The sequence below is a fragment of the Chrysemys picta genome, chromosome 22 (genome assembly GCF_011386835.1).
Source record: "Chrysemys picta bellii isolate R12L10 chromosome 22, ASM1138683v2, whole genome shotgun sequence".
Taxonomy (NCBI): Eukaryota; Metazoa; Chordata; order Testudines; family Emydidae; genus Chrysemys; species Chrysemys picta.
In genome coordinates, this window is record NC_088812.1 from 4,287,297 (window position 1) to 4,301,670 (window position 14,374).

The 14,374-nt window shown below is 50.1% G+C and overlaps 1 protein-coding gene across 2 annotated transcripts in view; it reads left to right on the plus strand.

The window, feature by feature from the left end:
- The window catches only part of LOC101950459 (complement C3-like), a 214,266-nt gene that overhangs the window by 12,874 nt on the left and 187,018 nt on the right, over positions 1–14,374 (plus strand). For both annotated transcript variants that reach the window (XM_065576278.1, XM_042844156.2), the window contains exons 8-13: positions 480–582; positions 672–792; positions 3,501–3,616; positions 9,115–9,261; positions 11,567–11,779; positions 13,013–13,207. In XM_065576278.1, coding sequence (XP_065432350.1) covers positions 480–582; positions 672–792; positions 3,501–3,616; positions 9,115–9,261; positions 11,567–11,779; positions 13,013–13,207 — 895 coding nt within the window. The remainder of the gene's footprint in view (positions 1–479; positions 583–671; positions 793–3,500; positions 3,617–9,114; positions 9,262–11,566; positions 11,780–13,012; positions 13,208–14,374) is intronic.

Sequence of the window (14,374 nt, forward strand, 5' to 3'; positions counted from 1 at the left end):
AAATCACTGCCAGAGCACCGCCGCCGCTACCCTTGGGCTCCAGCAGTGGGGCTCCAGCAGCGATTTACAGGGCCTGGGGCTCCCCACTGCAGCCGGAGCCCCGGGCCCTTTAAATCACCTCCAGAACCCCGCTGCCGGAGCCCCTGGGGTCGCGGTGGCAGCCGGGGCGCTGGTGGTGATTTAAAGGGCCCTGGGCTCCCAGCCATGCTACCACAGCGGAGTCCTGGGCCCTTTAAATCACTGCCCGAGCCCTGGGGCTCCCGGCCGCCTTCGCTACCCGGGCGCTCTGGCAGCGGGGTTCTGGCAGCATTTTAAAGGGCCTGGGGCTCCAGCCGCTGCCGGGAACCCCAGGCCCTTTAAATCGCTGGCCTGGGGAAGTCGGTCCGGTACAGTGTACCGTACTGGACTGGACTGGCTTACTTTCACCTCTGGAAATAGGTTTCCTTGTGGCTTCTCTTACCCATCCGTATCTCCTCCAGGTATCTATATGGAAAAAAACTAGATGGCAATGCCTTTGTTCTCTTTGGGGTGAAGATGGATGATGAGAAGAGGAGTATCCCGCAGTCTCTCAAGAGAATCTCGGTAATTCCTGTTCTCAGCTGGGGGGTGGGGAGTCATGCCTCCTGGGGAACTGCGTGGGTGAGGTCATGAAACTCTCTCTCTCTTTCTAGATAGAAGATGGAGACGGGGAAGCAACGCTGACCAGAGAGATGCTGCGGGCTCGGTTCGCCAACCTGAACGAACTGGTTGGCCACTCGCTGTACGTCTCTGTCACCGTTTTGACAGCATCTGGTGAGCATCAGCAATAAGTGCAAAGCCAAGTGCTTTATTCACGGGATGTTCCAAACCGGTGCCGAGTGCAGTTCAAGGTGTTGATTTAGATGCATAAAGCCCTATCTGCTTAGGGTCTGCAGATCTTAAAGGCTGCAGGCCAGATTCTGATCTCATTCGCTCTGGGGTAAACCTGGTGTGAGGGTTGCTCCCCCCCCGGGGTGCCACCTGATGTATTGGGGTATCACTGAGCCTGCCTGTTCCACCAGCCTGGGCTCCCTTACACTGTTCTGCTGAGCCAGGCCCTCTCAAGCCTCCTCCAGCACAGACACAGGTAGGGACACGCCCAGCTGCAGAAAGACAGACACTGAAATCAGCACTGCACGGGAAGGCTTCAGCTAAGGAATTTCCCAGCACTCAAGTGCACACTCCCTGGAGTGTAAAACCCAAATTGTACTGTCTTGCACTGCACAGAGAACTGTACAGCGTAAGCCCTGAAATCTGCCCCCTCCCTCAATGTGGAGGACAATATGCACAGCTTTTTGCTCCCCAGTTATGAATTCCACTAACTGGATTTAGAGAAAACAAAACCAAGTTTATTAACTACAACAGATAGATTTTAAGTGATTATAAGGCATAGCAAACAGATCAAAGCAGATTACCCAGCAAACAAAACAAAAATGCAACATAAGCTCAGATAATAAAGAAACTGGTTACAAGCCATTATTTCTCACCCTAAAGGTTGTTTAGGCAGATTGCAGAGTTTCTTGAAGGCAAGCTGCTCTTGCTTGCAGCTTCAAACTCCAGGTATTTCTTTCACAGGCCAGACACACTCTAGCCTGAGTTCAGTCCTGTCTTCCCCAGCTCAGTCTTAGGTGTGTTTACAGCAGTCACCTTGGGCGGGGATTCAGTGAAGAACAGACCCTGATTATCTCACTTCCCTGCCTTAAATAGGTTTCACATATGGCGGGAATCCTTTGTCTTGCAGTGTGATTCCCATCTCTGGCCAGTGGAAAAGTACTAATTTTATTATGGAGTCTAGTATCAGGTGACTTTATCACATGATCCTGCAGCCATAACTCAAAGTCCATTTGCAGTGTTCAAGGAAGGTGGGAGATTAGCCTCTTCAAAGTCCTATTGTTCTCCCTAATAGTCTATTGACTTGTATCCAGCTAGCCAGCCAGACTGATTGTATTTTCTCTAGTGGGCGTTCTCCCGGTGCAAACACTTTTGTAGTACAGATGTATAGTCAATATTCCTAACTTAAGATACAAAAATGATATATGCATACAAATGCGATAATCATATTCAGTAAATCATAACCTTTCCAATGATATCTCACAAGACCCATCTTGCATAAAACACGTCTTAGTTATGCTATAATCATATAATAACAATATTTCTCTGAAGAATATGGGGTGTAGTGTCACACCTGGAGTAATTCCAGATTTATACCAGCGAAAGTAGCTTGAAACAGTTGCACCTTTGTTTTCTGTGCATTGCACCTTTCCATTTCTAAGAGCTCTGGGTCAGCTCTTAGGGATGGTCTAGGCATACTTACTCCTGCCTCAGTGTGGGGGATGGACTAGATGACTTCTTGAGGTCCCTTCCAGCTCTACATAGCTATGATTTCTAAACTTTCCCTGCAGAGGGAGCAGCCATTCTGTTCCGAGCAGCTGTAGCTTGTTAATGATGAAACTAGTAACTGAAAGCCTGTGCCGTTGCACGGGTGTGGCAATTGGACCAAGTAATCCAAACAACCAATGATATTACGGCATGCAAATTAGTAGTAGAGTCAAGGTGGTGATTGGTTGGTTGAGTTGTGTCTGATATCACAATGGTCTAGAACTCTTGGCATGGCACATGCCTTACTGGAGTTGTACACCAGCCTGGTAAAGGCAGAATGCCTCGGGACTTAAAAATTGGCCTGTAACAGACTTCAAATCCCGGTGACGATTGAACCTGGTGATATTGTAAGTAAAAAGAGCCCTTCTCTTGTTTGTATAGCTGCTTCCATCACTTCACACAGATGCAACAGATGTTCTAGGCTTCAGAGTGGTACATGGACAGAATGACAGTCCTGGAATATTATTATATAGATACACACACACTGTGCTCTCTCTCTCCCAGAGACTTTGTTTTTGTTCTTTCTTGTTGCTTCTTTAAAAGCTAAAATAAGTCGTTTTAGCATGAAAGGGGCTGATTCTGTTTTCACTGCTACAGTGCCACTGACTACAGGGGAGTTATTCCTGATTTATACTGGCATGAGAACAGAATCAGGCTCAACGGCCTGCATTAATGCCAACCCCTAACGTGCAAAAATCACAAGTCATTCCCCCCGCTGCCAAAATCATGAGATCATATTAAAAATCATGAGCTGTTGTTTTTTTAAATAGTAAACTTTGGGTGTTTTTTATTTCCCTCCTGACTTTTGAGACATTAGATCGCACTTGGAACATGTTTTCAAGCTTTTCTCTGCAACCAGGAGGGTTAGAAACTTATTTCTTCTTTTAAACGACAGCTGAGATTCTCATGCCATATGGTGATTCTAGCAGCTAGGGCTTGAAGACAAGGAATTAAAACAGGAGACTCATTATAAAATCACAAGAATCAGCAGCACTGAATCAACGTCTGACTATGGCCTATTCCTTGTGTTTTATTCTGGACCTTAAGGACAAAACCTGTATTCCCTAGCTCAGTTTTAATTGACCCATGGCTTCTCTCTGCAGGCAGTGACATGGTGGAAGTGGAGAGAACCGGAATTAAAATTGTGACGTCTCCCTATCAGATCCACTTCACAAAAACACCCAAGTACTTCAAGCCGGGGATGCCCTTTGAACTCATGGTAATATCTCTTCTTCTGGATCATTCCCACTGTTGCCTGAGGTGTATAAAGAGGAGAGAACTATGGGTACCAGGGTGATGAGGGTGGTATAAGAACGTAGAATACAATGGAAACAAAGGGCCACATTCCGATCTCAGTTACACCAACCTAATTCCAGTGCGACTCCACTAAATGCAATGGAATCACTGTAGATTTGCACCAGACTAACAAGAACAGAGTCTGGCCCAAAAGCTGACAGCAAATACAAGGTGTGGAATGGCACCTAGCTACAGGCTTGGCCCAAAATGTGCCCTGGGGTCACTCATGTATTGTGAGATAATATTCCCTGGACTGTGTGTTAGTTGCTGGCACTTCAGGCTTTTCTGACTGTAGAGGGGAATTGGGCACAGGTGAGGAATTCCAAAGAGGGGGGGGCATTTGCAGAACTAGGGGGCAGAGGGACCATTGTGGATAGGAGGATGTGGAGGAATTTCAAAATTGACACTGACAGAATGATTCTTCTCCTAGAGAGTTAGGCTGCATTACAGGGGGAGAAATATTATGCTCCTTAAATTCTGAACCAATCAGCATCAGTCTTCTTGTCTGCAGAGAATATGGTTTTGGGGTCCCACGCTCGTCTGGGGCTGAAGAGTTTGTGAAGGGAATTTGGTATTTTTCTGACAGCAGGTGCGTAAGACTATAAATTAGCAGAGAACTGAAGCAATTATCTTTGGCTGCAGACCAAAGGTGCATAAACGAGTAATCGATGACCACAATAATGAGCAGGTTAAGTCCATTTCTCATCTGGATATTTGCTTTACATACAGTGGTGAATGGGATAAACATAAAAAGGAGTCAAAGGGCTGAACCGTAAGATCCATGCAAGTAGCTGTTTGTTTTTCTTGTGTGCCTGGGGGTAATTGAATTGTACCGGCCCTCTGAATGCTTAGGGCTAACGTGGGTGCTCAAATTTTATACCGTGTGGAAATTTGGGGCTGGAAAGTTCTTAGGTCCGAGGTGCTGACTCTCTGATTTCCCGGGGGTGCTCAACCCCTGCTCTGTCCCAGGCCCCGCCCCCACTCCACTCCTTCCCCCCTGGCCCCACCCCCCTCTTCCCGCCCCCGCTCTGGCCTGGCTGCTCTTCCCCCTCCCCCACAGCACCTCCTTCCCACTGCTGAACTGATCCTCGGTGGGCGGGAGGCGCTGGGATGGAGGGGGTGGACCTGATCAGCAGGGACTGCCAGCGGGTGCTATGCTGAGCACCCTGTGACGGGTTGGATCACAGAAACTGCCTCAAGAGTGTCACTAGATGTACTGGGATACCATTGAGAACAACCCCCCCCTGCCAGAAAAGGCTTTCCTCCACTCCCGTCTTGTTGAACTAGGCACACCAGTCTGCTCCACCACAGAGCAAGAGGTTGGGCCATGCCCCCTGAAATTAAGGTTCACTTAGTCCAGGGGCTTCTCAGTTAACAGGGACTTTCCCAGAACCCAGTATTCAGTCTTTCTGGGAGCCTAAACCCCAAATAAATCAGTTTTACTCTGTATAAAGCTTATACAGGGTAAACTCATAAATTGTCTGCCCTCTATAACACTGATCGAGAGCTATGCACAGCTGTTTGCCCCCCCCCCCCCAGGTATTAATACATACTCTGGGTTAATTAATAAACAAAAGTGATTTTATTAAGTATAAAAAGTAGGATTTAAGTGGTTCCAAGTAATTACAGACAGAACAAAGTAAGTTACCAAGCCAAATAAAACAAAACATACAAGTCTAAGCCTAATACATTAAGAAGCTAATTACAGATGAAATCTCACCCTCAGAGATGTTCCAATAAGCTTCCTCCACAGACTGGACTCCTTCCTAGTCTGAGCCCAATCCTTTTCAGACCAATGTTGTAGTTTGTGGTCTGGGTCCAGCAATCACTCACACCCCCATAGTTACTGTCCTTTGTTCCAGTTTCTTTCAGGCATCTCTTTGGGGTTGAGAGGCCATTTCTTGAGCTAGCTGAAGACAAAATGGAGAGGCTTCCAGGACCTTTTATATTCCCTCTCTTGTGGGCGGAAACCCCTTTGTTCTTCTGTGCAAAATCATAGCAACAAGATGGAGTTTGTAGCCACCTGAGCAAGTCACATGTCCATGAATGATTCTGCTTTTTGCAGGCCAACGCCACTGTTTACATATTAGTTTGAACATTCCCAGGAAAGCTCAGATGTGGATTGGCATCTCCCAAAGTCCATTGTTAGTTAAGTACTCTCAATTACTTGAGTAATCCCTTCAGTGTCCCTACAGCAAACACTTTAAATACAAGCACAGAGCCAACGCTCATAACTTCAAATATAAAAATGATACATGCATACAAATAGGATGAATATATTCAGTAGATCATAACCTTTGCAGAGATATGTTACATGGCACATCTAGTATAAAACATATTCCAGTCATGTCATATTTCCACTCATAAGCATATTTCTATAAAGCATTATGGAGTGCAACATCACACACGCATTTTTTTCCCTGTGGGTGCTCCAGCCCCGGAGCACCCACAGAGTCGGCGCCTATGCTTAGGTCATTAGAGGTAGTGCAAAATACATTCTTGAGGAGAATGTTTGATCTTCTTAACTAACCCCCAGTTGATTTACGTAGGACAGAGGTGGCTGAATGTTCTACATCAGCCAAAGCCCAATATGTAAGGGTTGGTGTCAGAGTAGGAATGAATTTACGTCGGCTACCAAGGTTCTGTTTGGAGCAATAGCATAATAAATTTAAAACTTTAAAATCCCCTTGGCTTTTGCAAGGCCATTGATCTCTGCAGTCTTGAGGGTTTTAAGAACCAGGTCTAGTCAGCACTCAAAGGATATGTCTAGACTGCAGTCACGGGGTGCAACTGGAGCTCTAGCTGACATCGCTGAACTAGCTTCCATCAGGGCCGGCTCTAGGTTTTTTGCTGCCCCAAGCAAAAAAAATGGCTGCCCCCCACCCCAGCCCTGGGATCCCCCCTGCTGCCCCAGCCCTGGGCTCTCCCCCCAACCTGCACCCTCCTGCTGTCCCAGCCCTGGGTCACTGGTAACTCGCTCCCAGGGCGGGTCATTCAGCAGGAATTTTGGATGTGCACAGAACACAGACAGGATTGGTTCCCATATGGTTACAGAACTGCAGTGAAGTGGACCAATTTTCAGCTTGTGTGATTGGAGGATATCTGGATGCATATTATGAGACTGTCCTCCATAAATGAGGAAAAGTTGAGGTGCCTTTATTATTCTTTTGTTCCACTCTTCGTTTCTTTGGGGAATTTGCCAATGCAATATCACTGTCTTCCTTTTAAACAAACAAACAAACAAACAAACAAACAAACAAACAAAAAGGCAATGGCTGTTGAAAATAGCAATTCCAGTCCTAATAACCATTGGGAAGCATTTCTTGCTCAATTTTATCCTACTTTTTCTACAGCAAGTTACAGTGGATCAGTAGATTTGATTTGGGAGAAATGAAGTAACAGCCGCCCGAATTGAGCTTGAGCACTGCTGAATTTTGAGGTGTTCAAATCTGGAAGGCAGGTGCTAGATTCCCTTTCTGAATATTAGCTACATCTGGAAAGGAAAAGTCAATTTCTGCTTCCATGGCTCAGAAGTGGAAATCTTCCTACGTGCCTGGTATTGATCTACAGCTGCCCAAGTACTCTAGCAGAGCCTCCCCTCCCTTACTTTTCATTTTAAATTCTAGTGGGATCCACGTACCTCCCTTGCTAGGTTTCAGGTAGAGAGGGGCAGTGTCCATTTAGTCCACCCAATTCCTTCTTTGGGGGCTGCAAGGTGAGATCACACCTGTTTCCCTAATCCAGTCTGGGGAAGTCTTCTGAAGGGGATATCTGGGGCAAAGCCTTCTACTCCTTGGGCAACTTGTTCCCCATTCACAGTGCCACCCCTTTCGACTCACAGCAAGCTGCAGCATGGCTCAGCTACCTCACTCCCTACCCCTCCCTTTCCTGTTGATAGCTGCCAAGGGATTGCTGGGAAACGTAGTTCTTTCCCTGCTCTAGGGCTGGCTCTATAAGCAGGGAGCTAACCAAGGAACTACAGCTCCCAGGGTCCCATGGGTTCTCCACTTCTGCAGCATTGCGAGAGGGGATGAAGTGAGTGTTATGGGGCTCTACGGCGGGCCACCAAGCAAATCAAAACAAAACAAAACAAAAAAGGATGGCCTGAATGCTGCCCCCTGCAAATGTGCTGCCCCAAGCATCTGCTTGCTTTGCTGGTGCCTAGAGCCAGCCCTGGCTTCCATCATCTAGCTTGGGTCCAGGAACAGTGAAACCGCGGCAGCGCTAGCTATAGAAGCCCACCCTGGACCCTGGACAATTACTCACGGGTCTAGCCCGCGCTGATGCTCACGCTGCCTTGGCTTCACCGTTCCAGGACCCAAGATAATGAGATTAAAGCTAGTGTGGGTACGTCAGCTCGAGCTGCCTTCACACCCTGTGGTCTGTTGGAAATATTTGGAAGTCTTGACTCACTGGCTTGACTACGCCAATCAACTCTACTCCCATCCACTTCCTGTGTGTTAATTGCCACTTGAGAAGTAAATGGCTATCTCCAAGCTTGGCTCAGAAGCCTTTTGCCTCATTAGCTCAAAAAGCAGAATATTTGTTGGCAGTGATCGTAGATGGGCAGTTGCCTTATTTGCCTGGGGCCAAAACAAGAAAAGACTAGCGTGACATTAATTTCCTCTCTGGCCTACATGAATCAATTTATTCTTAATTTTTGTATATTGTTTTGCTGGGTATATAAAAGTGTACACTGAATTTAGGAGCAGGGTTGAAGTTGTGGTTTTTATATTTTTGTATGCTTGTAGTTTTTAAAATGTGTGTGCATTTTGTGGTGTGATACAGCAGATCACTGAGACCCCATTCCTCAAGGTTATTTACATGCCTAATTCCCATTGAAATCCACGGAAGTTAGGCACCTAAATACCTTTGAGGCTATGGACCTGAGATGCGGATTGTGGAAGAAAACAGAGTCTTCACTCTCAGGTTGGTTGCAAGAAGCCAGAGACAGCTTTATTTTCGAACAATTGCAAATGCTCGGGAGAGTACACAGGGTCGGGTCTCCGTTAAATAAACAGTTAGAGCAAGCTTTTATACCTGTTGTGACAGGCGATAATGAGCAACAGCTGCATTTTGTTATACATATTTCTTCCTGATATCTCACTTTTCTCATTAATTTCTGCTACAGTCTACATTCCATTCTTCTCTAACACAAGGTCAAAACAGTATCTCTTACTGTCTGTTCCCATTCACTTTCTCGCTTTCTACCCGCCAAGACCTTCAGGTCTCGCGTTATTAGAGTCAGTGTTGGCCTGACTTTGTTAGCCTGACTCTTGCTCAGAGACAAACTAAGATCTCTATGTTCAGTTCCCTTTCTCTCTTTCTCCCTTCCACAATATGCAACTTTGATTTGAAGTTAGGATGCAGGGAGCGCTGCACCCCTTGTTTGATGCATCCCTTTTTGATCGTGCCCCTCAGGTCTACGTCACAAACCCCGATGGCTCCCCAGCCCCCCGTGTCCCAGTACAGGCTGAAGGATTCCAGTCGGTTGGGTTGACTCAGGGAGATGGAACTGCCAAGCTGATTATAAACATGCCCGGGGATAGGCAGCAGGTTCCCATCACGGTGAGTAACCTTCAAACACTGAGGCTGGGCTAAGTACTACATGCACCCAGAGGGCAATGCCCTGTTGGTGGCGTTCACTCCCCTCTCATGCACTAAGCAGGAGGATAACTGAACTCCGTGCATTCCACCTGTGCCTGGGGTCAGATTCATGTATACCAGGGGTCAGCAACCTATGGCACGCGTGCCAAAGACAGCAAGCGCGCCGATTTTTAATGGCACACTGCTGCCTGTTGGGGTCCCAGCAGGCAGCAGCGTGCCATTAAAAATCCCGCCCAGCCCGGCCCGGCCCACTCTTCTCCGCCCTCCACCCCCCCTTCTCCCTCCCGCGGGGGCAGGGGGCAGAAGCGTGGTCCTGCCGGCTCCCCTGCCTCTTCCTGCAGCGTGCTGGGTTCCTGCCCCTTCTCCTCCTCTCCGTCCCTCCCTGCCGGCTGATCAGCTGATGGCCCTTGCAAGGGAGGAGCTGGGGGGGAGGAGAGGGGTCAGCGTGCTCGCCGCTCCTGGTGGAGGCAGAGAAGAAACAGGGGCAGGGCCTTGGGGAAGGGGTGTGTGGAATGGGGCATATCCCCTCCAGCCCCTTGCCGTGAGCACCCCACGACCCCAGCCCTCTGCCCTGAACCCCCCTCACACACACCCAGCCCTCTGCCCTGAACCCCCCCTCACACACACCCAGCCCTCTGCCCTGAACCCCCCTCACACACACCCAGCCCTCTGCTTGACTCCTTCACCACCCCCCCACGACCCCAGCCCTGACTCTGCCACCCCCACACATACCCAGACCCCCCACCCCATTCCCTGACACCTGCACCCCCATCACATGCCCCCAGCCCTCTGCCCTGACTCTTGCATCCCCCCCACATACCCAGCCCCCCCACACCCCATGCACCCCCCACATCCTGACTCTTGCACCCCCCACATCCCCAACCCCACCCTGAGCATCAAACGGGAACTCCTGCACCCCCTCCCCACATTCCCACCTGCACACCTCGCACCAAATGGGAGCTGCCCAAGTAAGCGCTCCACACCCAAACCTTCTACCCCAATCATGAACCCCCTCCCTCATTCTAGCTCCTGGCCAGACCCTACACCCCAACCTCCAGCCTGCTCCTTCACCCCCAGCCCTGTGCTCAGTGCACTCCCACCCTCAGCTCAGTGCAGAGAGAGAGGAAGAGAATGGGCCAGAACCAGGGAGAAGGTAGGTACCCACTGTATGTGGGCAGGGCCGGGACCCCAGACCGGCAGCGGGCTGAGCGGGTCTGGCAGCCAGGATCCCAGCTGGCAGGAGCCGGCGGATGGAACCCCTGAGCGGCAGTGGGCTGAGCCGCTCATCCCACTGCCAGTCTGGGGTCCCAGCCGCTGGCCCTGCACAGCCTGTTGCTGGTCCGGGGTTCTGGCTGCCGGCCCCTTGCCAGCCAGGGTCCCGGCTGCAGGCCCCGCTCAGCCCACTGCCGGCCTAGGTGAACGGAACCCCAGACCAGCAGCGGGCTGAGCGGGCTGGTGGCGTAAGATCAACATTTTAATTTAATTTTAAATGAAGCTTCTTAAACATTTTGAAAACCTTGCTTATTTTACATACAACAATAGTTTAGTTATATAATATATAGACTTATAGAGAGAGACCTTCCAAAAAATGTGAAATGTATTACCGGCACGTGAAACCTTAAATTAAAGTGAATAAATGAAGACTCAGCACACCACTTCTGAAAGGTTGCCGACCCCTGATGTATGCCATTTGGTTTTGGAGATGCTCCGATCACCATGTAACCAATGCTCCATCGTGGGGCCAGAAGAGATCCCAGAAAACATTGACATGGGCATAGGCATGTCCAGATTAGTCCCCTTGCCACAATGAAGGTACCCACCATGCAGCAAAGGAGCCTGTAGACAGCACATGGCTGCTTAGTGTGAAGACCCTGTGAGGTGACACCAGGCTCAAGCTACAAAGCCCGAGAGAACACTGGATCTATCTGTGTCTGGCCGCTTCAGGAGAGAGTCCCTCTTCATATTCATCTCACCCCTCCTGCAAGGGGCTAGGCAGTCTCCTCTGTTCAGGGACATGTTCTCTGACAGTCCAGAAATCTGGAGTCCCAGCAGGACTGTGCTGAAGCGACGGGCCAGTTAAAAGTGACATTTGGCGTTTCTCTGAGGTGTCATGCCTAGAATGGCTGTTAGCGGCAGAATCCACCAACAATGGCGTCTCAGGGAAGCTTCCTTTGCTATTGCTCATGGTGTGACCCAGCGTGAGGGGCTATAGACCCTAAGCTCAATCCCAAATTTAACTAAGATTTTATCTCCACCTCCCCTGCAGGTAAAAACTGCCCATCCCAACCTCCCAGCAAACCGCCAGGCCTCTAAGTCCATGGTGGCTGAAGCCTATCAGTCCCAAGGAGGGTCTCAAAACTATCTCCATCTGGCGGTGACGGCTTCTGACCTCAAACCTGGAGACAACTTACCTGTGAATTTCTACCTGAAGAGCAACAATCCAGCTGTTCTGAACCAGATCCGGTATTTCACCTACATAGTAAGTGCTGCGTCCCTGGGTCCTGGGATCTCCTGGAACTTAGGCATCATCTGAGTTTCCACCTGTCCTTTAATAGTCCCACTGCATGTAAGGAGAACCTGTAGCACAGAATTCTTCCCAGTCAGGCAGTATATTCATTGTGTGTCTGTGTAGCAGTGTGTGGCAGGGCCCCCTTGGCTTTTGCCTCTGCTAGGTTCATAAAGTCACTCTGAGACCCTGGGTTTAGTAACCACTGGTGCACTTTATTCTCAGGCTTGTTCCCATCACTGTTTCACCACGTACAGGTAACCCTCACTGTCTGCAGGCAGGAGGGAGGGGGAGCTACCTCCCTGCTTTCATTCCCTGCCTTTTTCCTTTTCTCCTGCTCTCCCCTGGCTTCCTTCCCCTGAGACTTTTATGCAGCCACAGTCTAATTAGTAGCAGCTGTCTCTGCCCCTCCAGTTATGGCCAGATTACCTCCAGCCTGTTCTAATTTGTTCCCCTAATGAGGAGTGGGCATGACAGAGGGCTGAAGCTGCAACCCTTTGCCCAGCACCCTGTCGCAGTGTGAATGAAATAAAGTCAGTCATGGGGACGACCCCTTATCCACTTCTGGTTACTGATTCCAGGCCCTGTGATAATCAATAGAGCCCACTTCCTCCAGGAGCTGGAGACAGAACCCAGGAGTCCTAACAACCATCCCTCTGCACTCGCTGCTAAACCATCTTCCTCTTCGATGTGCGGATGGAACCAGGAGTCCTGACTCCTCCCCGTGCACTCACTAGAGCATATTTCCTCTGAGAGCTGGGGATGGAACCCAGGAGTCCCAGGTCTCAGTTCCCTGTTCTGAACACTAGACTGCACTGCGACTTTTTCAACGCAGAGTAGAAGGTCAACGCTGTTATTTTTAGAGATGGACAATCAAATAATAAAGTTGCCATAGAGCGCGGATATGAAGTATATTTGGCGAATAGGGTGGGGGAAAGGAGGGGTGGTCTCTGTTGGTGAAACATAAACAGTACTCAGATTTGGGAATCAGATTTGGTGAATATTAGCAACACTGCCATTACAGCCTGTTCCTGGAACACATGGATTTTAGCTTATTTTCCTCTCTCCGCTCAGATGTAAATGCCCATCTGAAAAGTTGCAAGTGACCGTCTCTTACTTGTAGAACACAGGTGGATGGAATCTGAATCACCCATTGTGCTAACCCTTGCGGCCTTTAACAATCCACGTCTCATGTTTCACTGTTAGATCCTGAATAAAGGGAAGATCATTCGTGTAGGGAGACAGGCCAGGCAGGTGGGACAAAATCTGGTGACCATGTCCCTGCCCATCACTCCAGACCTCGTCCCTTCATTCCGCATCGTGGCTTACTACCAAGTAGGAAATTCGGAGATTGTAGCAGACTCGGTCTGGCTGGACATCCAGGACACCTGCATGGGAACGGTAGGTTGATATTCAAATTGGCCTTCTGCATGTTAATTCCTATAAAGGTGTCATTATGGGGGAGTTTTTCCTAGCTTGAAAGACTCTCAAATGGGACTCTAAAAATGGCACTGTGGGGCTGCTCATTGACTGTTTCCCAGCAAATTCTGGATGAGATTTGATCGGTTTACATGTACAAAGATGTTCCTCAGTCCCCACAAGCCAGTGCTGTCAACCCGCTCTAGGATCCGGGCGTCAAGCTGAGGTTCTTTCTAGCTCAGCAATAAAGACTCTGTGGATGGTGGATTGAAGTGGATGGAGCTCTACTGACTTGTGCCACCTGAGATCAGTGATCAAGCACACAGAGCAGATCCATTACATTTCAAACTTCTTTGTAGATTTCCCAGGACTGCCTGAGGGACAAATTCCCCCGAATCAGGCCCCGCGCATAAGAGGGCCCCACGCTCAGTGGCCTTTTTAATTTTTACTCACCTGGCGGTGCACCGGATCTTCGGAAGAACTTCGGTGGTGGGTCCTTCACTCCCTCCGGGTCTTCGGAGTGCTGCTCCCCCAGATGGAGTGCTGCAAGCCCCCAGCCCCGCTTCCCTGGCCGGAGCACAGGGCAGAGTGTGGCAATCCCCGCAGCCCCGCTACCCCGGCCGGAGCCCAGCAAGCCCGTGACCCGCTTCCCCAGCGGAGCGCGGCAAGCCCTGCGGCTCCACTCCTCCGGTCAGAGCGCTGGCTGGAGCGCGGCAAGCCCCGCCGCCCTCTTCCCCCAGCCGGAGAGCGGGCAGACTGCTCTAAGCACACGGCCCCGCTTCCTAGACTGGAGTATGGCAAGGCCGCGGCCCCACTCCCCGCGCCGAGCTCCGGCTGGAGCGCGGCAAGCCCCGCCACCCCGTTTCCCTGGCCGGAGCCCGGGCAGACCGCTCTAAGCCAGCGGACCCGCTCCAGGTACAAGCCCCCGGGCCCGCTCCCCTGGCCGAAGCACAGCAATCCCCATGGCCCTGCGACTCCGGCCGGAGCGTGGCAAGCCCCATGGACCTGTGACACCGGCCGGAGCGCTGCAAGCCCTGTGGCCCCGCAACCCTGGCCAGAGTGTGGCAATCCCCATGGCCCTGCACCCCCTGCCAGCGGACTGCAAGTCCCGCAGCCCCGCTTCCCTGGCCAGAGCACTGTGAGCCCCAC